Here is a 23,787-nt window from a genome sequence, read left to right on the forward strand (position 1 = left end):
TCAATAAATAGTATCTACTTTTTTCTTTTTACTTATAGTTTTGGTAGTCTGTACCTAAGCGGTGTTCATGTTTTTATACTATTTCAAATGAATGAGGAATGGTAGCATCTCACTAAATTTAGATATTTACTGAGCAACTATGACACGAGGGCACTGTTTATAATTCTCAGTCTTGTGACCCTATATTATTTAGACATATTTTCTACGTGAGCCATATGCTGCTCCTTACTTTCACCAGTTCTCCTATTCATCTTTATTTCCTTTAGGAAGTTTCTCTTCTTTCTTTCTTTCTCCCTCCCCAACCCACTCTCTCCTGGGTATCTTACCATGAGGTGCTCTACTACTGAGTTACACCCCCATCGCTTTATTTTGATACAGGGTCTCACTGAGTTGCCCAGGCTGGCCTTGAATTTGCAGTCTTCCAGTCTCAGTCTCCAGGGTAGCTGGGATTACAAGTGAGTGCTACCATGCTCAGCCTGTTTCCTCAATCTCTGCAACCTGCCTGGACCAGTGTAGTGGTGTCGAATAAATGTGTGAGCTGAGCTGAATAATTTAGTGGGGAAAGAGAACCACACAAATTAGATAAAACCTGGCTGGCTGTGATGAAAGTGGTAACAGGTATGAAGTGCTTTGTACTTTGGGAGATCTGGAGACATTAAATCAGATTAAGGTATATGGTAATGATGTAGGTAGTTTTTTTTTTTTTTTTCTTTCAGGGCAGAGCACCGAACTCAGGGCCTTGTGTGTCCTGCTAGGCAAGCGCTCTGCCACTGAGCTAAATTCCCAACCCTGTTGTAGGTAGTTTTGATGTGGGCCTCAAACCATTGGTACTAAGAAAAAGGGCTTAAAGACAGGCCTAACAGGATGAGTTTAGGCTTACAGGTAGAAGTAAACAGGGAGTGTTTTGTTATCGCAGTTATTTGGGGTGGCAAGAGAGTAGGGTGGCCAAATGAGTTCAGATGAGCCAGACAAAAAGCAGTTGGGAGGGCTGGGGATATAGCTCAGTTCATAGAGGGCTTGCTTGTCAAGCATTAAGGCCGTGGGTTCAATCCCCAGCAACATAAAGTAGTTGGGTCCTACATCTTGAGGTTTTTGGTGTGACTAGTCATTATTTGTAATTATAGTTTTCAAACACTCCTGAAAAACACTATTTTCAATATGGTCTGGGCATCCTTGGGTACAGTGGATCACAGAGGGACTGCAGGAGTCAGAAGAGGTGGACAAGAGATGGCAACTGGCCTGCCCTTGGGCAAGACAGGCAGTGGGAGGATGACAGACTTTCAGCAGCAGAACGGGACTTGGTGACCAGTTTTGGCTAGGAGAGGAAGGATGTTCAGAAGGAGGCGGGAAACCCAGCAGTTCAGCAGGCAGCAGAAGACTGCAGAACGACGTGTTTGGGGACAAGTCACCTATAGCGAGCTGCAGCTGCGAACCCAGAGCGGCTGGAATGAAGCCTGCAAAGGCAGCGATCAGCCCCAGCTCCGCCCACCTGCACGAGCCTCTGGCCACGCCCAGGGCCTCTCGCCCCGCCCAGAGGCTGTAGCCACGCCCCGCTCGGCGTCCCTATCCAAGCTCAGCGACCGACCCTGCGGCCCAACGTCCACCGTTCTGCTGGGCTGCTGATTGGCTCTGGGGAGGAGGGTTTCGGGAGGTGGGGTTGGCAAGACCGGGGTTACCTTTTCCAGCCTCACAGCAGAACCGCAGCTGGAGGAAGCGCCTGCAAGGTTTGTGGCGGCATGGCGGGAGCCCCGGACCAGAGCCAACCGGGCCCCGCAGTAGGGGAGCAGCTGCAGCAGCAACACGTCTCGTGCCAAGTGTTCTCGGAGCGGCTGGCCCAGGGGAACCCCCAGCAAGGGTTCTTTTCCAGCTTCCTCACCCATAACCAGAAGTGCCAGCTAATGCTCCTGAAGACGGTGGAGACAAGTAGGAGCTGTAACCTGGAGGCTGGGGGTCTGCGGGGTGGTGTCTGAGACCCGGTGGGCGAGGAGGGACCTGGGCACCTCTCAGCCAGGGAGCTCTGGTTCAGCCCAGTCGCTGCTGGATGGGCGGGTTTCAGGCACCTCGGTGCAGAGTCTAGGAAGATTTACCATCTTGCGGGCGGAAGTGGGGGTCCCCGGCCTCAGTTCCCAGAGGAGGTGCCGAGGCCTCCGTTTAGCACTTCTCTTGCTTGTGGAATGAACAGAGTTGGGCTAGGAGTTTGCCCTTTTCAGTCACATTCAGTGATTTCTTTTGTAAGTCGTGAACTATCAGGGAGACTTTATGGTCAGGGTGAGGTGGAGTTTTAAAGAGCAGCGTTAATTAAAGCTTACCTGGTGTTGGCAGTGCAGAAACACTTTTGCATACCTGCTCTTCATTGTAAGAGCTTTTTAACCTTCATGCATTGGTGGGATACCAGGTATAAAAACCCTTGAAAAATCATGTGCATATACACCTGCGTGAATTTTTCTGGGAAGAAAGTTCATAGTTTCAAAACATTCTCAAAGATTCAAAAAAGTTAAGAACCCCAGCTGTGGATCAAATAGGGATACAAACGACCTATTGACTAATTTCTCCCAGTCCCAGGGATATTGCACTAGAGAAGATTTCTTAACTTCTTTGCATTGAAATAGACTTCCTAAGTCTACTTCAGGTATGTTTTAAACATACTTGTTCTACAGCAAGATTACTGTTAAACAGCTGGCCCATCAAAAGACTTCCAAGGGTTTTCCAACCTTTGCATTACTTGCATTTAGGGAATCAAAAGAGAGGGAGGATGAAAGGTAGGAAGTGATGATGACATTTTATATTTATTTTACAAAGTGAACTGATGCCTCCTAGGTTGTGGTGGGAAGAAATACAAAGACGAGTAAAGACCTTACCTTTAAGGCATTTCAGAGTGGAATGTAGTGGAAAGAACCTGGGCTGGGCAGTAAAGTTAGACATGAGTTCAAATTCTCATCCCTCTCTTTAAAAAGTAGGTATGGAAGAGTGAGTGACTTAACCTGTCCCATCTGCTCTGTTCATAGCTGTAAAAAAAAAAAAAAAAAAAAAAAAAAAAAAGGATAAACAGACAATAATACTTCTTTTAGGGTTGTAAGGAATAGATTTGAAGAAGTGCCAGCATATCAGGATCTAAATAAGGGTAGCTGTCCTTACAGCAGAAGAACCAAATAGTGGAGGACAGTTGAGATAGGATGTGAGGAAGTTGGGGTGCTGACCATGATCCCCAATAGGAATCAGTGCACCTCAGCCTTAGTTGCTTAGGGGAAAGCTCTTAGTTGCTTGGATTATCACTTAATATGATGCCTGGCATCTGGTAAATACTTATTTAGTAATACTTATTATTAGTAGTAATTATTCTGTTAACACTCTTAAGGAGAACCAGGTTAGTAAAGCAGTAAGCTATACTTTGCTACTTTTCTTTTACTCACCTATTTTTGCTTTCAACATTTTTCTGTTTTCTTCCTCTCTCTCTTTTTTCTTCCTGTACATTTATACTCAGGCAAGATACTTATGTGCAGAGTGTATATTAGAGGCATTTAGATTCATTGTACTTTCCAGGAGTAGTAACAGGCTCAGTGAGTCTTAGAAGAGAAGTGGACAGCCCCTCAGGAATTGCTTAGGCTCCCTACCCCATACAGGAAAACTCCGTGCCATCACTGTCCAGATATATAGATATCTCTCCTGGAACAGGTTACCTGTTTGTGGGGCACTCTCAGTCTACTTGTCTGTTGTTTTGGCAACTTTAATTGTTGAAAAAATCCTTTTCATGAGTTGAAATCTGCCACATATAACTGGCACATATAACCCCATGCCACCTTTTGAAGCAATATTGACTGAATCCATCCCCACCTGGCACCCATTCAATACTTGAACCTCCTGTGGTCATGGTTGTCTTCTTTCTCCTTTCCAAATCCTCAAATCCTTTAGTGCTTCTTATCAAGCACAGTCCCCCACTGTTTTAGTTGCCTTCCCCCATGGGAGAGCTTCAACTGGCTAGTCTCTTGTGGGATGTGGAACTTTGAATGGGACCTGGTGTGACCAGTATTGTCTGATCAGCACAGAAAATAGTGTTGCTATGGCCTTCTTCATGTCTGGAGATTATGCAGTTCTTCCACTCTTTTGGTATACACTGTAATTCTAAGTGTTTGATCATTTAACTAAAAAGGACCTTTGACACTGTCCAAGATGCTTGGTGGTACCATCTTGGTATTAGTGGTTTATTTAATTAAAATAAACCACTTTATTATGGTTTGTATTAGTGGTTTATTTAATTAAAATAAACCACTTTATTATGGTTTGTATTAGTGGTTTATTTAATTAAAATAAACCACTTTATTATGGTTTGTATTAGTGGTTTATTTAATTAAAAACTTGCTTTTATGTTAAATTAAGTTCATCTTTTTTATGCCCATTTTTGCCAATTTTGAGGTAGTATAACTTCCTTGTGTTTTTTTTTTTTTTTTTTTTTTTGGGTGCTGGGGATTGAACCCATGGCCTTGTGCTTGCAAGGCAAGCACTCTACCAACTGAGCTATCTCCCCAGCCCCTACTTGTGATTTTTGAATTACTTTTTGATAATATGTTTCTGTTTGGATCACTCAATTGGTGATACTTTCCCAATAAGCATACTTAATTGAACCAATATCTTTTTAGATCCATATGTCAAACTTCTACTTGATGCTATGAAGCACTCGGGGTGGTAAGTAAATCTTTTTTATTTTTAAAAATTTAAAAAAAAATTTGAGACTGGGTCTTACTATGTTGCCCAGGTTGTCATCCAAGTTATCCTCAAACTCATGATCTTCCTGCCTCAGATTCCCAAGTAGCTAGGATTATAGACATGTACAACTGTGCCAAAGTGCTGTTCTATATTCTGACTACCAAAATTAAAAAAAACCTGAAAAGCTTTGAGCTACTTCAGATTTCTGACTTCAGGTCATGAAGACTTTTTCATGGATAGTGATTGCTGTATTCTCTCAAGGCAGGCCTGGCTCTTCAGCTATCTTTTACCTAACTCAGTCTTTGGCTCTACCATTCACCTTGGAGATTCAGTAAATGCATCATTCACATCTTTCTTGTTAGTAATCACTAAACCTCGCCTTTTCACTATCCCAGCCTAGGCATTGTCCTTAATGGAGGACAACAAATTATGTAGGAGCCTTCCACAGGTTTAACTTTGAGGGGATTAGAAGAAGTAACTTCTGAGTTCCACTTAACATTATGACCCAACGGCAGGAATTACAGCATATTTCCAACATAGTCTTTTTTGTGTGTGTGAAAAAAGGTTTACTTTCTTTATCTTATATAATAATGGTAGAACATAAAATAGGAAATGCATCACATATAGCATTGTCTAATTCAGTCTCATATCCACCAACCAAATGCTTTATGGAATCATACAGAATTTGAGGATCAATTTGGCAGAGATCATCTCCTTATTTGACAGGTGAGAAACCTGAGTCTTGTAGGTATTAAGTTGCTTTCCCAAGGTTCACATCTGTTGGTGGTTTGGAGATTTCCTGTATTTTGGAGGTTTCTCCAAACTTCTAGTCCAGGGCTATTTTCCACATATAAACTTCTCTTTAATCTGTTCTTGCCTTTTAGTGCTGTAAACAAAGAAAGACACTTTTCTTGTGAAGATTGTAATGGAAATGTCAGTGGAGGTTTTGATGCTACAACATCTCAGGTATGCATCTTTTCCAAATTGTTTTCTTTCCTTTAATCCTTTTCTCCTGTTATTTTTCCAAGCACCTTTTACATGCTGGCTATTCTATTTCTTAGATTTTGTGTAGTTTTTAAAAAAACAAGTATAAGTCATGGTCCTTCCTCTTAAGGAGCTTATATTCTCAGAGGAGATAAGACACAAACACAGATGATTATAAAATTTGAGGCAGTTCAACCATTTCAGGTAGACTTGCTGTGTTAGTTAGCTTTCCCTTTTACTATAATAAATACCTGAGATGATCATCTTATAAGAAGGAAAGGGTTATTTTGGTTCACTTTCAGAGGTTTTAGTCCATAGTTGCTTGGCTCCCTGTTGTCTTTGGATCTGTGACAAGGCAAGGCAGTACATCATGGCAAGAGTACATGACAGAGGAAGGTGCTCACTTCATGGCAGAGTGGAAGTAAGAAAGACAGACAGGGTTAGGGTCCCAAAATGCTGTTCAGGGGCACAGTCACAAAAATCTAACTTCCTTCCCCTATTCCCCATATCTTAAAAAGGTTCCACCACCTCCCAGTAGTGCATCAGGTTGGAATCAAACCTTTGACACATGGGCACTTGAGGGACATTTAAGATCCAAGCTGCAGCACTTGGTACCACGATGGACAGTGATGTGATTGGCTGAAAAGTACCAAGAGATTTAACTACAGGATATAAAGCCTCTTCAGGGGCTAAGACTGTTGCTCAGAGTAGTAGTAGCATGAGCAGAAGTGGTGTGCTGGGAAACCAGGAAGCATGCTGGTCAATGGCATGTGGTCTGGTTTAGGTGGAAGACAGGAATGTGGGTGTGGGGAGAAAGGGAAGACAGAATTGGAAAGAATGGTGAGCCACATGGTAGGAGGGTTTGAATGCTAAGTGAAAGGGTTACACCTTTACATGGTGAGAAATGATAACTACCTATGGAAATTTTTGACTGGGGGTAGTTATATCTGTTTTATAGAATGATTAACAGAATTAAATGAGATATCTCTAGTAAAGTTGCTTATGGTGCCTGGTCCTTAGTGAGCATTTAATGTTTCATTGTTAGTTTTAAATAATTTCGGGGTTTTGACAGAGTCTTGAAGGTGGTAAATGGGTTATGTCATGAGATGAGGTGTTATAAATATTTCCAATTTGTATATGTAATCCACATTTGACTACACTTAACTGCTGCTGGGGAATTTCATATGTATTTTGGTTATTTGTAACTGTTTTATAGTAATCATGGGAAAAGGCAGAATAGTGCAAGGTGAGAAGTTTCGGTTTTGGCAAGTTATTTTTATTGTTCTTGGGCAAGTTATTTTTCTTATTCTCAGTTTCTTCATTTGTGAATTGATATTCACAATACTTACAATTCTCAAAGTGGCCCTTGGTGAGTCACCTGCTGCTTCACTCTGAGGGTTAAATAGAGTGGACCTTTTGAACTTTCACATTAACTCTCAGCAGTGTTGAACACAGTTGTACATTCCCTGCCTCTGGCAACCGCCCATTTTTTTTTTTTTTTTTTTTTTTTGGTATCAAGGATTGAACCCAGGGGCACACTGAACCACATCCCTAGCCCCCTTTTTATTTTTTAATTTTGAGACAGGGTCTCACTAAGTTGTGAATGGCCTCACTAAATTGCTGAGGTTGGCTTTAAACTTGTGACCCTCCTGCCTCAGCCTCCTAAGCCACTTGGATTACAGGTGTGGGTTACCACACACAGTTTCCCTTTTTGTTTTTTAAATTCAAATAGTTAATTATGAAGTTTTTCACTCATACATAAGAGTAAAAAACCTTTTAGTAATAAAAGAAACACCTGTATAACTGCCACCTAGATTTGAGAAGTGGGACATTACCAGGACTTCAGAAGCCTGTGTGCTCCTCTTGAACCACATCCCTTTATTCCTACTGAGTTTTGGAAATCACTGCTTTTCTGAGTGTTTTTACCATGTACATGTACAGTTTAGAAATGTGCTACTTTAGATGCCTACTTTAGTGCTTTATATCTAGAATACTTTCACTTTATATGTAATACTTCATAGTTTTTTTATTTTTTTTTTTGCAGTACTTGGGTTTGAGCCCAGTGGCACTCTGCCACCAGACTATAGCCCCAGAACTTTTTTTGAAACAGTCTGGCTAAGTTGCTGAGACTGGCCTTGAACTTGTGGTCCTCTTGCCTCAGTCTTCTAAGTTGCTGGGATTTAAGGTGTGTGCCACCACACCCAGCTTTATGAAATCATCTTAAATCAATTCTTTAGTTTAACATTGTGAGATTCTTCCATACTATTGTGTGTACCTCTCTGGTTTATTTAGTTTCAGTGTTATATAATATTCCACTGTGAATGTATTACAGTTTGCCCTAATATTGAATGTTTCCAGTTTTGTTATTATGAATGATGCTGCTGTGAATATTTTTACCTTGTGTCCTGATACACATTTGCAAAAGCTTCTCCAAGATACAAGTCTTAGAGAGAATTTCTGGGTCATGGAATGTGCATACACTGGACTTTAGCTGGTCATGTCAAATTCTTTCTTCCTAGGGTTTCATATACACAACACTTTCTGGTTACTCCTTCGATAGCATACTCTCCTCTTTTATTCTTTAACTATTGAAGTTCCTTTATCTTTTTTCTTACTCTGTATTCTGCCAGGGGGATCTGATTAATTTTTCCAGGGCAAAATTATCTTTTGAACTCCACATCCATGTATCTAAGTGCCCATTTAACACCTCTCCCTGGATGTCTTAAGGGCAAATTAGGTCTGATATGTCCAAGTTCAGATTCATGGTTTTTGCCATTCTTTGCCACCACTCAACCTGATTTTTTTTGTTTTGCATATTTCAGTTATCTCATCTTTTAGTTTTGCATATTTCAGTGAATGGTTCTACCATCCATCTTATTATTCAAGCCAGAAATTTATGGATACTTTGAGTCCTTCCCTATTTTCTTTTCATCATCAAATTTTGTCATGTTTACCTCCTAAATTTGCTCTTACCATTCTAACTCAAGTACCCCATTGTCTGACTCTTGCCTAGAATATTTCGTTAGCCTTCAGGTCATTTCTCTGCATCCAGTTTTGGTGATCTTCTGCTGCTTCATCAAACTAAAACAAGTAAAAAGGATAAAAACAGCATAAAACAAAAGCACTCGCCTATGTCAGCATTCCCCCTCTGTGGCTTCCCATTGCTCTCAGGATAAGACAGGCGAGTGATCTGGCCCCTGCCTTCTTCGCCAGCCCCATCTCATTCCTGCCACACCCGACTCTGTGCTTCAGCTCTTTGCCCTGCTTTCATTTAATTCCCACAAGTCTATGAGACAGGTGCTCTAAATGATCTCCTTTCCTTTCATTCCAAAACCCAACCGTAACCACAGGGCTGTGAAATACAAGACAGATTGGTAGGGTCAGCTCAGCAAGGGCACTTATGTGAATAAATGTTCTTGATTCAAGTGCCATTGTGGTCCAGAGAGAGGAGAAGGGAGAAATTAGTTATGGGGAAGGCTAATAGAGCATGTGTAGTGAGGACTGAGACTTGACCAAGGGGCGGGTGTGAAGTTGATAGAGTGGGCAGAGGCATTCCAAGCAGGTGAGCTCATGGGATCATGGGGGAGATAAAGCAGAATCTGTGGACTCTGTGAAACAAAAGTAGAGTTTAGAAATATGTGAACTTCTTTTATTTTGGTGTCTCTTAGATTGTTTTGTGCCAGAATAACATCCGTAACCAAGCCCACATGAGCAGAGTGGTCACCCATGAACTCATTCATGCATTCGATCACTGTCGTGCACACGTCCACTGGTTTTCCAATGTCAGGCATTTGGCCTGCTCAGAGGTGAGTTTCACTGTGAAAGGCACTTACAGTTTTTCCCCCAGAATACTCTGTGTTTGACATTTTATTCAGTATAATTTATTTAAACTCATTCCTTTTCTTACTGTCACAGTTCTACTTTAGTCTTGAATTTCTGTTTTTAACTACAATTAAATATAATATGTGAGGTACAACTAGAGAAATTTTAAGTATATTATTAGAGTAGTCTTAAATATAACCTTTAAGGCCCAATAATAATGATGACTGACTTTAATTATAATAATAAGCCATTTTTTCTATGGAATAAGTTATATAATATTAAAAAATATACTACTTAACATTTACTGAGGGCTATGTGCCAAACACTGTTCTGTTTGAATGGATTCTTATTTAATCTTCACAACAACCTGTCAAGGAAGATACTCTTATTATCCTTGCTTTACACAGGTGGATAGTGAAGCATTTGTTTAGATTCCATAGTTAGGATGTGGCAGAGGTAGGGTTACAATCAGGGTTCTTAACTAGTTTGCTGTGTTGTCTCCCATAGGTAAAGTCCTTACTTGACCTAGTATAAAACATTTAGTCTCAAATATACAACATAAAAATATATTTATTCCCAAAATGCTTTGGATTGCTCTCACAAGTATACATACATATGCTCCTAGAGAGATGTGTATTCCATACTAGTATTTCATTAGTTGAAGAGGGCATTGTAATGAGAAATTTTAAAAACTCGTATCAATCTCAAGCTTATACTTGACAACTTAGATTATTTTTTCTTTCCCTTGAAATTAGTAAGTGACCCCACTGCATCTAATTATATATAATTCATATTATTTGGAAAGTAGACTGAAACCTGAGTTTTTAAATAGGCCTCTCTCTTGGGCTTTATGAGAATTAATGCCTGTTAGCTAGTTAAAGTGTGTTAAGTACCTTGAGCTCTGTGGGGAATGAAGCCATTCTCTTTGTAATGAATTAGCAAAAATGTTGCCAGAGGCTGTGGAATCTATGCAGGTAGTTCCAAGACTTAAAAAAAAATCTATCGAAATAGAGTAAATTAGAAAATATGTTCTCACTTTAGTCTGTCATTTTCATAGCCTGACTGCTTTTGAATGTTCTTGATTCTTTGTACCACTTAATTTTTCACAGGAAAGTCAAGGCCCTGGAGGAATATCGTGATAGGGGTTTAAGAGAAAGTCCAAGAGAGTTTCCCCGAAGTAGGCTGGGTCTAAGAGGAGTCATATGCCCAATGTGTTTTAGATATCAATGTGTCCAGTTTCGAGCTCACTTTGAAATTCAGTTTGTAGGTCTTTGGAAAAATGTTCTTTTGAAGTCCTTTTGGTAGTTTCTAGAAATGTTTATATCTTGTAGAGATTATGTACTTTAACTTTGAGGTCCAACTCTCTGACTTTTGGTTCCAAAAGAAATTAGTTCTGTCAGTAAGACTATGGGGTAAAGTTTAGAAAACTCCCTTTGGTAGGCAAATGAACTTTTCTCCACCCCCAGTGTATTTGGCTTTGTCTACTATAGGTCTTGGATGTCTGCTCTCATTGTTAATAAAGAAAATTCTTTAAAAGAAAAACTTACTGTATTCTTAGAAAAACATGGTAATTTAATATTTTTTCCAGGTTGTTTTTTTGGGCACAATACCTTTATTTAATTAATTTATTTTTATGTGGTGCTGAGGATTGAATTCAGTGCCTCACACGTGCAAGGCTCTACCACTGAGCTACAACCTCAGCCCCTCTTTCCAAGTTTTAAAAAATTGTTTGCTATCATAAAAACATAGTGCATGAACATTTACTTGCTTTTTGTTTACCTTTTGTCTTTGTGATAGGTTCGAGCTGCTAACCTTAGTGGGGACTGTTCACTTGTAAATGAAATATTTAGGTTACGCTTTGGATTAAAACAACACCATCAGGTAAAAACTAACATGAAATCACCTAACTTCAAGAGTATTATGAGTGGGAATAATGAATGAAAAAATGAAGCACTTCTAGTATTTGGTATTTGAAAGAACTACCTATTGGAGAGCCCGTTTAAGCCGAGTAGATGGAATTTAGTTCTGTTTTACAATTAAGGGCGAGCTATGTGCCTGGGAGATATTGGTAGGGAAAAGGGCTTTGCTTTTGCCTTTAGGATAGTTTTGGGTGTGGGTAATGAAGAACAGAAGAAAATCACAGCCTGTATTTCATTCTAGAGTTCTGCACTTACATTTGGAAGCTACCACAGTATTCTGGAGACAAACTGTAATGCCTTTCAGAACAGACTGCATGGCTGTGGATCAGTGCCCCTTGAAAGGCTGAGTGATATGATAGAAAAGCTTTAGATTGGCACACCTTGGCTACCATGAACTGAGAGGGATTTTGTGAACAAATCAAAAAGAAAAAACTATAAAGCAAGACTAAACTGCTAGAAAACCTATAAGATCCACAGTAGATGGACAGAGTGAGAGGCAGCATAGAGCTCATGGATTGATAATGGATGTGAACAGTTCTACCCAGAGCACCTGAGGCTTTGTGTCCACACTGGGGAGTAAGACTGGTTAGAGCTTTTCTGTGTGAAGAGCTTGTTGGGCTTTTTGTAAAGTTAGAGGCACCAGGATAGCAGTTTCAACCAGATATAAGGAGTATAGAGTTGTATTGACAGGGAGGCCTTTGGTTCTCCAAAGAAAAGAGCAGCTGGATTCTGGGGTGGAGGGTGGAAAGTCACAGTGAACTGTTAGTAGAAACTGTGAACTCAGTGAATGGGAGCTGGAAGACAAGCTTGTTCCCTGGAGAGGGTGATTACTCCAATTGGGCCAATTGGATCATTAGACTTCCAGCCTGTGCCAGGTACACTAGTAACTGGTCAGGTGCCGCATGTCTTTTGTGCCCTTGAATGCCCACTTCTCTGGTAAATTTGCTGTGTTGCCTCAGCGGAGAGGATGGTAGCAGGGTGTATATCAGCACACCCTAGAACTAATAAGAAGAGGATAATGTGATTAAAACTTGTGGCCCAGTGTCTTTGAGAGAGAAATTTCTCCCCTTTTTAACCATTGAGTAAAAGCAAAGAAGCAGAAAATAAGTAAAACTATCAACAGGTTGGGAGACATGTGGAAGTGGTAGACTCTGGTTGAGGGAGAAGTTTTAGAGAATGGAGTCCCTTCTTCGGAACCCAAGAAATAGAAACAGTAGGTCCAGTAACTGACTGTAAGCTTGTACAGTTAAACTTTTATTTATTTATTTTGGTACTGTGGATTGAACTCAGAGGTACTTAACCACTGAGCCACATCCCCAGCCCTTTTTTGTATTTTATTTAGAGACAGGGTCTCACTGAGTTGCTTAGTGCCCTGCTAAGTTGCTGAGGCTGACTTTGAACTCTTGATCCTCCTGCCTCAGCCTCCTGAGCTGCTGGGATTACAGGAGTGTGCCACCACACCCAGCTAGACTTTTATTTTAACAGAAATTTATAACATCTAGAAAGAAGTGAATCTGAATTGCCATTTACATTTTGCTACAGGAGACAGATTTTTGGTCCTTTTTTTTCTGGCCCTAGAAAAGAGAAAGTTCCCCTCTCTGGCAATTGCTGTTGTGGCTTCATATGGTTCATTTATTTCCTTGTTCTTTTAAGCCTGGTATTTATATTTTAAATCAGTGTGTGCTGGATGCAGTGGCACAGGCATGTAATCCTAGCTGAGGCAGGAGGATCCCAAGTTTGAAGCCAGCCTAGACAACTTAGTGAGACCCTGTTTCAGTATAAAAAATAAAAAAGATCTGGGGATGTAGGTCCATGGTAAAGTGTCCCTCAATTCAATCCCTAGTGCCACCAAAACAACAACAACAACAAAAACAAACACATAAATCTGTGTTTTGTGTAACTTCGGTTGAGAAGCACTGGTTTTATATTCCAGTGCTAATTCCAGTTTGAACATGTAGACCAGGCTAAAGTAGAATTGGGAGAACAGAAAATTGGTGATGGTCAGGATGTGCAGCCATCAAAGCATGTTTTGATTATTTTAATAGGAAATGATCAGAAGCCATTCTTTTGTTTTAGTTTTGGACCAGAGGAGAAATAAGTGGATTAAAAGCTCTCCAAGAACTGGAAGAGTAGGCTCTTATATTTCTTAAAATATTTAAGTTAGAGTATTGAAAAATCCCAGTCAATTACTGTGTAACAACATTAGGTAAATTATTTTCTTGGGAATAGAACTTTAATACCTATGAAAAGAACAGTCAGGGAAAAAAGTTGTTTAATTTTTGTTTCTGTCTAGAAATTAAGGCACTTTCCACATTTGGATGTATATGCGTGTGATTTTCTGTTGCCTGCAGGGAAGAGAGTGCCCCTCTTGAAGGAAAAGTTAGCTAGCCTTGGTCAACTGAGAAGGAAGAGAGGTGAAGATGTGAATTATATTTTAAGTGTAATTAAATTTTATGGAAGTCAGTGAGGACCTTACTTGTAGATTTGTGTGTGTGTGTGTGTGATTTTGCAAATTGGGAGTTACCATTTGGCACATATTGCCTAGAACTTTAGAGAATGACATCTGCTTGTATTATTGGAAAACATGAGAACATGGAGAGGTCTGTCTTATGCCTAAAAGATTTTAAGTTGAGCTAAACATGTTCCATAAATTGAATTACATTTCTTTTTTGGAGTGACAAATTAATAAAGTAATTTGGAAATTAATTTTAATTGTGGTTCAGCATTATATAAATTGATATTTCATGATTAAATTTTCACATAAAATTAAAGCCACATACTTTTCCTTTTCCTTAGGCTTGTGTTCGAGACAGAGCAATTCTTTCTATCCTGGCAGTTAGGAATATCAGCAAAGAAGTGGCTGAGAAGGCTGTTGATGAAGTTTTTGAATCTTGTTTCAATGACCATGAACCTTTTGGAAGGATCCCACATAATGAGACATATGCAAAATATGCTCATAGAGACTTTCAAAACCGTGATCGGTATTATTCAAATATATGAATGACATTTTATGTTACAGATTTTCAATGATCATGAAGAAAAAATATGGTTCTCAAGCAAACAAATGTATAAAATGTAAATGATCAATTAAATACAGATTAAGTACAGAAGACACCAACTTTAATATATGATCAGAGACAGTGAGGCAAAAAATGAAATTGTTTTAAGGTACAAGATAAAAGTTACATCTTTGGAGTTAATCATTTGGTAATTAGGATAAATAAATTACACTTTTGTATTTTCTACTGTGTATTTGTGTTTTCTAATGTTTTATTTTTATTATTGTGATTCATTTTTATTATGAGATTATTTTCAAATACGATTATGAAACCTATGAAGTATGTGCCCTTGTATGATGTTGATAGGGAATCAAAGTTGATATTTACATTCAATGTAAAGAAAAATGAACCGATATCATTGTAGGACATTTTTTGAAATATTGTCATGATTAAAACATGCAAAGAATGAAAGTTGAGAATAACTCAATGGTCATGCCATTTTCTCCCTGACTCTTTCAGTATGTATGTGAGCTACCATGTGGCTTAACTTTTGAAAGACAGTCCTGATTAAATATTTTTCAGTAAGGTAATGCATTAAACTTATAATGCAGTCTAGTTTTCATATGATCATTTTCAAACCTTTTGTCAGATCCCGTTTCTGAATTTTGGATTCAGAAAGCGTCAGCTTATTTAAAGCCATTACCAAAGACATCACCTGCATCTTTCACCTGCTCCTGGCAAACATCACTTGGATTATGTCTAGACTGAAATATGGTGATGCCTATGTGTAGATGTGACTTGAAGTCAGTGAAGTAAGCAGGATTTTTTTTTTTTTAAGAATTCAAAATCTGATTAGATACAAATTATAAAGTGATACCTCAGGCCTAATAATTTATTAGACATTAGAAGCAAGGTTTGAAGATCATTGGAAGGGCAGTATAGGAAGCACTGGAAATCTGTCTTCCCACTTAGGCAACACTAGCAAAGTCTGTCTGATATAACTGTTTTGGGACTTGAGTCTTTTAGAGGCTTGCAATTTCTAGGAGAGAGGTAAATTGTGGTTCGTTTAGTCAATTTCAGTCCTTGCATCTATAGGTGGTGGCAGGCAGCTGTGCCCATATTCCTGGATTAGCTTGCACACAACTTGTAGAAGGCAAGGGTGAGCATAAAAGACCCTGTCCTCCAGCTATCAGGCATCTGGGCTTTGATGGATAATTGTTGCTTCCAATGATAGAGGTACAAAGAGGTGGGTAACCATTGTTGTATCCCCCATTGTTGCAAGACCCCCTCTGGCTGAAGTGACGGGGTTTAATAGGCTGGTGCCTTTCCCTACCCCTTTATTTTTCTCTTTTCCCCTTTGGGAGCCACACAGATTAAAGACTAGAACATTCAAAAGTAGCCTCATATACCAGGGAAATTAGAAAGTCACTGAGCATGCCCGGTGCAAGGCACAGTCTCAGAAAAGACCTGGAGTTTATACTACAGGCTGATCCTCAGCACAGGGACAACTCATAATTATAGAAATAAAAGCCAAAAAGCAAAACCCTGAAGAAAAGAATAATCTTATTTCTAGAGTGAGCACAATATGAAATCCAAATGTCCAGTTTTCAACAAAAATCAGCAGGCATTCAAAGAAACAGGAAAGTAAACCCATTCAAAGGAAAAAGAAAAGAAAAAAAAAAAATCAAATAACTACCTGAAAAAGACCTGACTATTCAATTACTAGACAGATTTTTTTTTTTTTTTTTTTTTTTTAAAGAAAGGAATTCTTAGTATGTTACCCAGGCTGGCCTTAAACTCCAGAGCTCAAGTGTTTCTCTTTCCTTAGACTCTCAGGTAGCTGAGACTACAGGCATGCACCACTGAGTTCAGCTCTAAACAGAAAGTTAAACAACTGTTTTAAAGATGCTGAAAGAACTACAGGAAGACTGGAGAATGTCATGAAAACTATATAAACAATGGGAATATTAATGAAGAGATAGAAAACCTAAAAAGGAAACAAAAAAACTCTGAAGCAAAAAAGTACATTAACTGAAATGAAAAATTCACCAGAGAGATTCAAAGTCAGATATGAGAGGGCAAAAGAAAGAACCAGCCAACCTGAAGATAGGACAATAGAAATTAGTCTGAGGAACAGAGAGGGAAAAAAAAAAAAAAAAAGTTGAAGAAAAGCAAATAGAGCCTAATGGATCCATGGGACCACATAACTGAGCCAACATAAGTATTTTGGGAGTCTCAGGAGAAGAGAAACAGAATATTTGAAGAAAAATTTTCTAAATTTAATGAAAAACATGAATATTAACATTCAAGAAACTCAATGAACTTCACCTAGCATTCAGAGATATTAATATATCATAATAAAACTGTCTAAAGAAAAAATTTTGAAAGCATTGAGAGAAGTGACTTATTGAAAGCACCCAGAAACCACTCCAGAAGCGGGAACTCATGCATGAGATTTTATTAAGTGGACAGGCAGAGTGTCTGCCAGCAGGGTGAGAGAGAGAGAGAGAGAGAGAGAGAGAGAGAGAGAGAGAGAGAGAGAGAGAGAGAGAGAGAGAGAGAGAGAGAATGTGAGAGTGAGTGAGGAGGAGAGAAAGAGATAAAATGGTGGGGGAGCTATTCTTAAGTAGAGGAATTTTGTGGGTTAATAACAATGGACCAATGACTGACTAGGGAGTTTGTGGGCTAACAATCTGAACCAGTGACTGGCTAGGAAGTTTGTGGGCTAACAATCTGGGTTGTAAAGTGGTATGGAGGGGCAGAATACTGGTGGCAGCAAAATGGCAGATCTGATGCCAATATTCCTCCCCTTTTGTTTTTATAGATACTGGGAGAGGGATGATGGTCTTTCTTCTGTAGCTTCTTCCTGCTGGTTAGGGGTGAAGAGTCTCATTCCTGTAAAAAAAGGGAATTAGGGAGGGCTTTAGGTGAGAGCAGAGTTTTTGGAGCCAGAGGTGTCAATAGTGAATCACAGGTCTCAGCTTTGGGTGTCGGGGCTGGCAGTCTTGAAGGAGAAGCAGTTGATTGACCGATTAGTTGGTGAACTTGTGTATCTGATCTTGTAGGAATTTCTGTAGATAATTTAGCAGGCATGGACCTGTTTAGGAAGATCTGTAGACCTTAAAATGGCTAAAAATTTCGAACCCTGGCAGTTTTTCTTGATAGATACCAGGCACTCCTGCCTAAGAATCTCTTTTGTAGCCTACAGTCTTACTTATTCTTGGGGCTAACACAAGTGTAAGTCTTAAGTTCCTATAAAGGTACTATTGTCTTTCCTTTTAAACCCAGTTATGGTGTATTTTGGTTATAACTGTTTTTGCTAGGTGTTCAAGACCAAATTGGTCAAATTGACCTTGTTCCTATCTGTTATTAAGGGTCAGCTGAGTTCCCACAGGGGTTACTCATAGAGAGCTTGAGAGCAGCTTCTTAGCTCCTTTAGTACCTTTCACTAGGTAGGGTCTCCTTGATGAGGTGGCTTCCTTTGGAAGCATCAGGGACGTCTCCCTTTTTCAATGACCCTCCTTTGCAGCAGGTGCACTGATTGGCTTTTCATCCTCTAGTGATCTCAAAATCTCCCTGATCAGGAGGTCATATGACCCACAGTTGCAAAGCTCCTTAGAGAAGTTCTCTTATTCCCTGGGTTCCAGCTGACTTAGAGGGCAAGAACCAAATATTGGTTTTCTTGGACCCTGTATTTTAATCTCAATCTCTAAATTTGATCTTAAACATCCAGTAAGCCAGTCTCACCGGTCATAAAGTAAGAGCAATGGGCTTTAACTTTAATGTTTATGACTTTATAGTTATTTGCCCCTTTTAATTTAATTGGGGTCTATATTATCTTATCTGTCCTATAGGTGATAGTTTATTATCTCAAATTAATTTAGGTCATTTGTTCTTGAAGTAGTACTTCTACAAAACATTAATCAGGCAACAGTTATAGAGTTTACAAAGAAAATACAAAATGGAAGTAGCAACAGTAAAACATTTAGTTTGTGTAATAGGAATTTTGAATTTTGGCTGAGTTATACATTATATCACAGTAATTTTACAACAAAAAACAATCTTTTGAATATAACTTTAAATGAGCTGAAGTCTGGTTCATTTTGAAGCCATTCTGACATGCAGCAGGGTAGGAGGCAGAGCCTTATCTCAGGTAAGGCAGGGCTCTTGACAAATCTTAGGTATAGTGTTCTAGTTCTGAAGTTGATCTTTGCCTCCTCTTCAAATATCATTTTACAAAGTTTACATGTAATGTTACCTGAGTCTACAAAGTTTACATGTATTGTTTCCTGAGTCTATGTGAATTTTAGTTAACACAATGACATTACATCCCAAACATAAATCAAGGAAAGGCTGAGACAGCTTTTAAGTTTCTTTTTGTGTGGCAAAGTATCAAAATGCTTTCATGTTTCAGAATATTAACCTTCAAACAAATCAGGCTCTGTTATAGAACATTAAATGATATAAATAAATCCCCAATACTATTCTTATTGACACAAAGAGGGGTGAGAGCCAAGAGAAGAGAAGGTTTGAACATAGGGAATCTCTACCTGCTTGCTGCTGTGGTGACAGAAGTTGTGTCTCATTCTCCAGCCAAGAGGAGTCATTATTTAACTTATATTGGGTCAGACTGTGTTGCAATAGAAAATTAGCCTGTGGTTTGAGATCTGGAGTCAAATGGAGAGGCCAAATGTTTTTGAGGAGTCAGTCAAAGGGGTGGCGTTGCAGAGGATCTTAGATTGGGCAGAGCCCATGGCTAAGGGTTCTCAGGAACCTGGAGAAGGGAAACAGGAGAGGAAGGGGCATCCCCACAACCTCTCTGATTTCCCACGTAGGAGCAGACCATCAGGGAAGGTTGTCACCATCCCTGATAGGTCTGCGGCTGAAGCTGAGGGAGGCCCTGACTCAGTGCTGGTGTTTTTGTAGAGAGAGAGAGTTCAGGGCCACCATATAAGAGCTCTGAGGACTTACTACCAGTAAAGGGAAGGCTGTCCAGAGTTGAATTCTGTGGTAGGTGAGGAGGTTGGCAACGGCAAGAGGCAGAAACACCCTATGGTGGCTATTGGCCAGGGAGGAGGGGACAAGGTCAAGGCAGTTTGGATTCCCATGAGGGGAGAGCCAGCAGACAATGACTGTGGATTCTATCCTGGGTTTCATCACAGAAAGACTTTCCTACCCAGAAACATTTTCTTCTCCCTTCTACTAAATATATTTTGTACCTAGAACCTTTTATTTTTCTTTCCTATATATTGACCCCTTTTTGTTCACATTCTGCAACAACTCTTATGAAATTTCTGAATTTAGATAAATTACTCCATTTTAATAAGATGTACTATTTTGTTATGTACAGTACCCTAATTGAAACATTTGAAATTTTTGTATCCCTTTGTATGTAGAGTTATACCTGTTAGGACTTAAGTCTTAGTAACCTTGTTTTTAGTGATGACACAAAGCAATTTTAAACCCTTTTTATTTACCGATCTATGAAAACACCAATAATGTTTAAGTATGTAACCCTGTGAAATTTAAGGAGTTTAGAGTACTCAATATTATTTAACAGCATTTTACCTTTGTAAATTAATCAGATGTCTCTAACAAACACATTTGAGTAATCCTGTACATGTCAAATCTAATTCACTTGTAAAAAACCAAGATATCAGACCAGTGTATTGATCAGTATCTGCTGTCTCATTCTTGTTGAAGAAAAGTCCTAGAAACAATTGATATTAGACATTTTTTTTTTTGCAGTACTGGGGATTTGAACCCAGGGCCTTGTGCTTGCAAGGCAAGCACTCAACCAACTGAGCTATATCCCCAGCCCGATATTAGACATTTTATAGATATCAACATTTCATTAATTTGACCACCTAGAGACTTGAGAGGTAAATAATTTTAAAGACATTTTACCTTCACTTGTTTACCCAATTTTAAATTGAACCTTTTAAAAGCATGTGAATTAAAGGTATCTGGATCCATTTTAAATTTTTAATTCATGAGTGCTATATTTGGATGCATATATATAGACAGACAATACGATATCAGACAACAGGATATACACATAACACAAAAGCAAAGGTCTTATAGCTTTTTATGGGTGAATAACAGAAGTTCAAAAATAGCTCTAGAGTTGAATAAAAATAGAAACTGATTAAAAAACCATTAACCTAGGTATGTAGGATCAAAATTGTGAGCTTGAAAAATATAGCATTTAAGAGAAACAAAGAGTTCTAGAAGAAAACATGATAATGACCATTTTGACTATATCATGAGACAGTGAGAAAGAGAAAGGCAGAGAGAGGTTGGGGGGGGAGAGAGAGAGAGAGAGAGAGAGAGAGAGAGAGAGAGAGAGAGAGAGAGAGAGAGAGAGAGAGAGAGAGGAGAGAGGGGGAAAGTTCAGGTTTGCAGGAAGAGCAAGGATAAGAAAGAGAAAACTTGAATGTGGGGAAATCTCTTTCCATTTCCCTGAGCACTCTCAGAAAGTGAAAAGATCCCTAAAAATGTTGGGATCTAAAGTGCCATTTGGTTTGAGGTCCAGGGTGAGGCAGAGGGACTCTTAAATTAACAAAGAGGCAGCCCAGTGGGGTATTGGTGGGGATTGAGAGTGAGCTGCCTATTGCAAGAGAGGAATTGGTGAATACAGAGGTGAGGTGTCCCTCGTTCCCTGGGGAATCACTTGAGTGAAGGACGAGTTATCCAGGGAGTCTCACTACCACTAGATAAGCATGGAGGCTAAGCCTGTAGGGGTACCTGGGAGCCTGGCACCGGGGCTTTAGTAGAGATAAAAATGTTGTAGAGAGAATCCAGGACCAGAGTAGGATTCACAAGAGGCAGTCCTCTTAGGAGAGTTCCCCATCAGCCCGGAGCTCCCCCAGCAATCACTATAGGGATTCAGCCGTAGTTGCAGGAACCATTGCTGGGGATTCCCCCAAACGGCGGAGAGCCTCAGGGTGCCAGAAGTTTAATGGTCCCTTCCCAGGTAACCAAAAGCCAGGGGAGAAGCCACTTACCAAATGAAGTTGGTGTCTGGATGTGGAGGAGAGCATCTGGGCCAATGGAAGGTGAGACCAACATCTTGGGTTCTGGGGTGACAGAGGGGATTCCACCTGCCTAAGTGGTGTAGAAGAGCCCATCCAAGCCATGGCGCCAATGAAAGCACTCAGAAACCACTCCGGAAGAGGGAACTCATGCAAGAGATTTTATTAAGTGGACAGGCAGAGTGTCTGCCCGCAGGGTGAGAGAGAGAGAGAAAGAGAGAGAGAGATAATGAGAGAGAGAGAGAGAGAGAGAGAATGAGAGAGAGCAAGTGAGTGAGGAGGAGAGAAAGAGATAGGATGGCGGGGCAGCTACTGAGTAGTAGAATGACTGACTAGGGAGTGTGCAGGTTAGCAATCTGAACCAATGACTGGCGAGGAAGTTCTCGGTCTAACAATCTGGGTTGTAAAGTGGTAAGGGGGCGGGAAGAACACTGGCCGCAGCAAAACGGCTGATCTGATGCCAATATTTATCACATACAAGGAATCCTCAGTAAGATTTTAAGCAAAATTCTCATCACAAATTTGAGGCCAGAGGAGACTGGGCTAATATAAAGTGCTAAAATAAGCTATTGACTACGAATCTTACATCCAACACTGTCTTCCAGAAACAAGGGAGAAATTAAGACATTCCCAGATAAACAGAAGTTAGGGGTTTGTTACCACTAGACATGCCCTGCGAGAAATGCTGAAAGAATTGCAGGTTGAAATCAAAGGACACATAACAGTAACTTGAAGCTGAAAGGATCTCAGTTAAGTACTTGGGCAGTTATAAAAACTGGTCTTATTGTAACAATGATGTATGACTTTAGTTTTTATTTTCTACATGATTTAAAAGACTAACATATTAGAAACTGGTTAAAAGCTAGTATTGTAATTTGGTTTGTAATTCTACATTTTGTTTTCTACTTAATTTAAGAGATTGATGTATGAAAAATTATTAGTTTTTTTTTTGGACGCACAATGTATAAATATATAATTTTGTGACATTGACAACTGAAAGGTTTGGGGATAGAGCTACTGAAGTATTTCTGGGTGTTGGGTTTCCTTTGTTCTTGAAAGAAAGATTTCAGCAGCGAGGCAGAGAATAAGCTGCAAGGGTTTATTTAGCAAAGTGAAAGTGCAGTCTAGAGAATGTGGAGCTGGTCATCCCAAAGAGGATGCAACCGGGTTTTCCGTGAGGCAGGTTTTGACATCTGATCTGGAACTGTATCTCGTCATGAAGTAAGTATTTAGGGCGGGTACTGCTATTTCTTGCCACAGTCTAGTGTGCCTGCACTGATTTTGCTATGTTGGAAATTCTCCCATTAGTACCTAGGTGAAACCCTACAGGGAGGTCTGAACCTCCGTGTAAATGATATTACAAGGAACCCTGAGTCATTCAGGTGATAGTGCATCAGTGCTCTGTGCATGCTCCAAAGATGGAAATTTCCTTAAACTGAATACACAGGTTTTCTTTAGTTCGAAGAAGGTAGTATCTGAAGGAGGTGGTTTATGGGTGGAGTTTTCTGTCCCCCAAGGTGGAGTGATATTTTGTCACTTAAGAGGGAGTGAACCCTTCATCCTCCTACTCTTGTCTTTCTATATACCTACTCAACAAAAGCAACAGTTTTTTTTTAATGTTACTGAAGTGAATGTAGTAGAAATTCAAATTAGAGTGTCATAATTTTAGGATGCTAATGTAATCTCCATGGTAACCACAAAAAATAGTAATATACAAAAAAGGAAATGTAAAGGGAGTTTAAACATTTCACTTAAAAAAATCAAACACAAAAGAAGTTAGTAATGCAGGAATTGAGATATAAAAATATGATGCAGCATATAGAAAACAAATAGGAAAGTGACAAAAGTTCCTCCTTATCAGCAATTACTTTTAATGTAAATGAATTAAACTCTTCAAACAAAACAGATTTGTAGGAGCTGGGGAGATAGCTCAGTCGGTAGAGTGCTTGCCTTGTAAGCACAAGGCCCTGGGTTTGATCCCCAGCACCAAAAACAAACAAACAAACAAACAAACCAACAGATTTGCAGAAGGAGAAAAAAATGCTGTCTACAAGGGACTCATTTTAGATTCAAAGACACATGTTGGTTGAAAGTGAAGGGATGGATAAGGATGTTCCATAAAAGTAGTAAACAGAAGAAATCAGGGTGGCTATAGCAATATCAGACAAAGTAGACTTAAAAAACAAAAAGCTGGATGTGGTGGTACACACCTGTAATTCCAGTGACTTGGGAGGCTGAGGCAGGAGGACTGCAAATTTCAGTCCAGCCTTTTTAACTAGTGAGACGCTGTCTCAAAAAATAAAAAAGTACTGTATTCCATCCCCAGTA

General features: G+C 39.5%; 1 protein-coding gene across 2 annotated transcripts; it reads left to right on the forward strand.

The window, feature by feature from the left end:
• Positions 1-1,554: 1,554 nt before the first annotated feature.
• ATP23 (ATP23 metallopeptidase and ATP synthase assembly factor homolog) lies at positions 1,555-14,676 on the forward strand. 2 transcript variants are annotated; one of them, XM_079140559.1, is made up of 6 exons: positions 1,555-1,923; positions 4,635-4,680; positions 5,586-5,667; positions 9,354-9,491; positions 11,305-11,388; positions 14,223-14,676. In XM_079140559.1, the coding sequence occupies exons 1-6, from the start codon at positions 1,737-1,739 to the stop codon at positions 14,424-14,426; spliced, it is 741 nt and encodes a 246-aa protein (XP_078996685.1). In that variant the 5' UTR covers positions 1,555-1,736; the 3' UTR covers positions 14,427-14,676. The 2 variants fall into 2 exon arrangements, with proteins under 2 accessions (XP_078996685.1, XP_078996686.1); XM_079140560.1 differs by lacking the exons at positions 1,555-1,923; positions 4,635-4,680 and adding an exon at positions 8,699-8,775 and having other exon boundaries at positions 5,607-5,667.
• The last annotated feature ends 9,111 nt before the right edge of the window (positions 14,677-23,787 follow it).

The sequence above is a fragment of the Sciurus vulgaris genome, assembly GCF_902686455.1.
Source record: "Sciurus vulgaris genome assembly, chromosome: 5".
In the NCBI taxonomy this organism is placed as follows: domain Eukaryota; kingdom Metazoa; phylum Chordata; class Mammalia; order Rodentia; family Sciuridae; genus Sciurus; species Sciurus vulgaris.

Excerpts from the sequence above, each read along its gene's own strand:
- ATP23 (XM_079140559.1), top strand. The coding sequence starts at position 1,737 with ATGGCGGGAGCCCCGGACCAGAGCCAACCGGGCCCCGCAGTAGGGGAG. Across the intron at positions 4,681-5,585 it reads GCTATGAAGCACTCGGGGTG|TGCTGTAAACAAAGAAAGAC; the intron begins GTAAGTAAATCT and ends CTTGCCTTTTAG. Across the intron at positions 5,668-9,353 it reads TTGATGCTACAACATCTCAG|ATTGTTTTGTGCCAGAATAA; the intron begins GTATGCATCTTT and ends GGTGTCTCTTAG.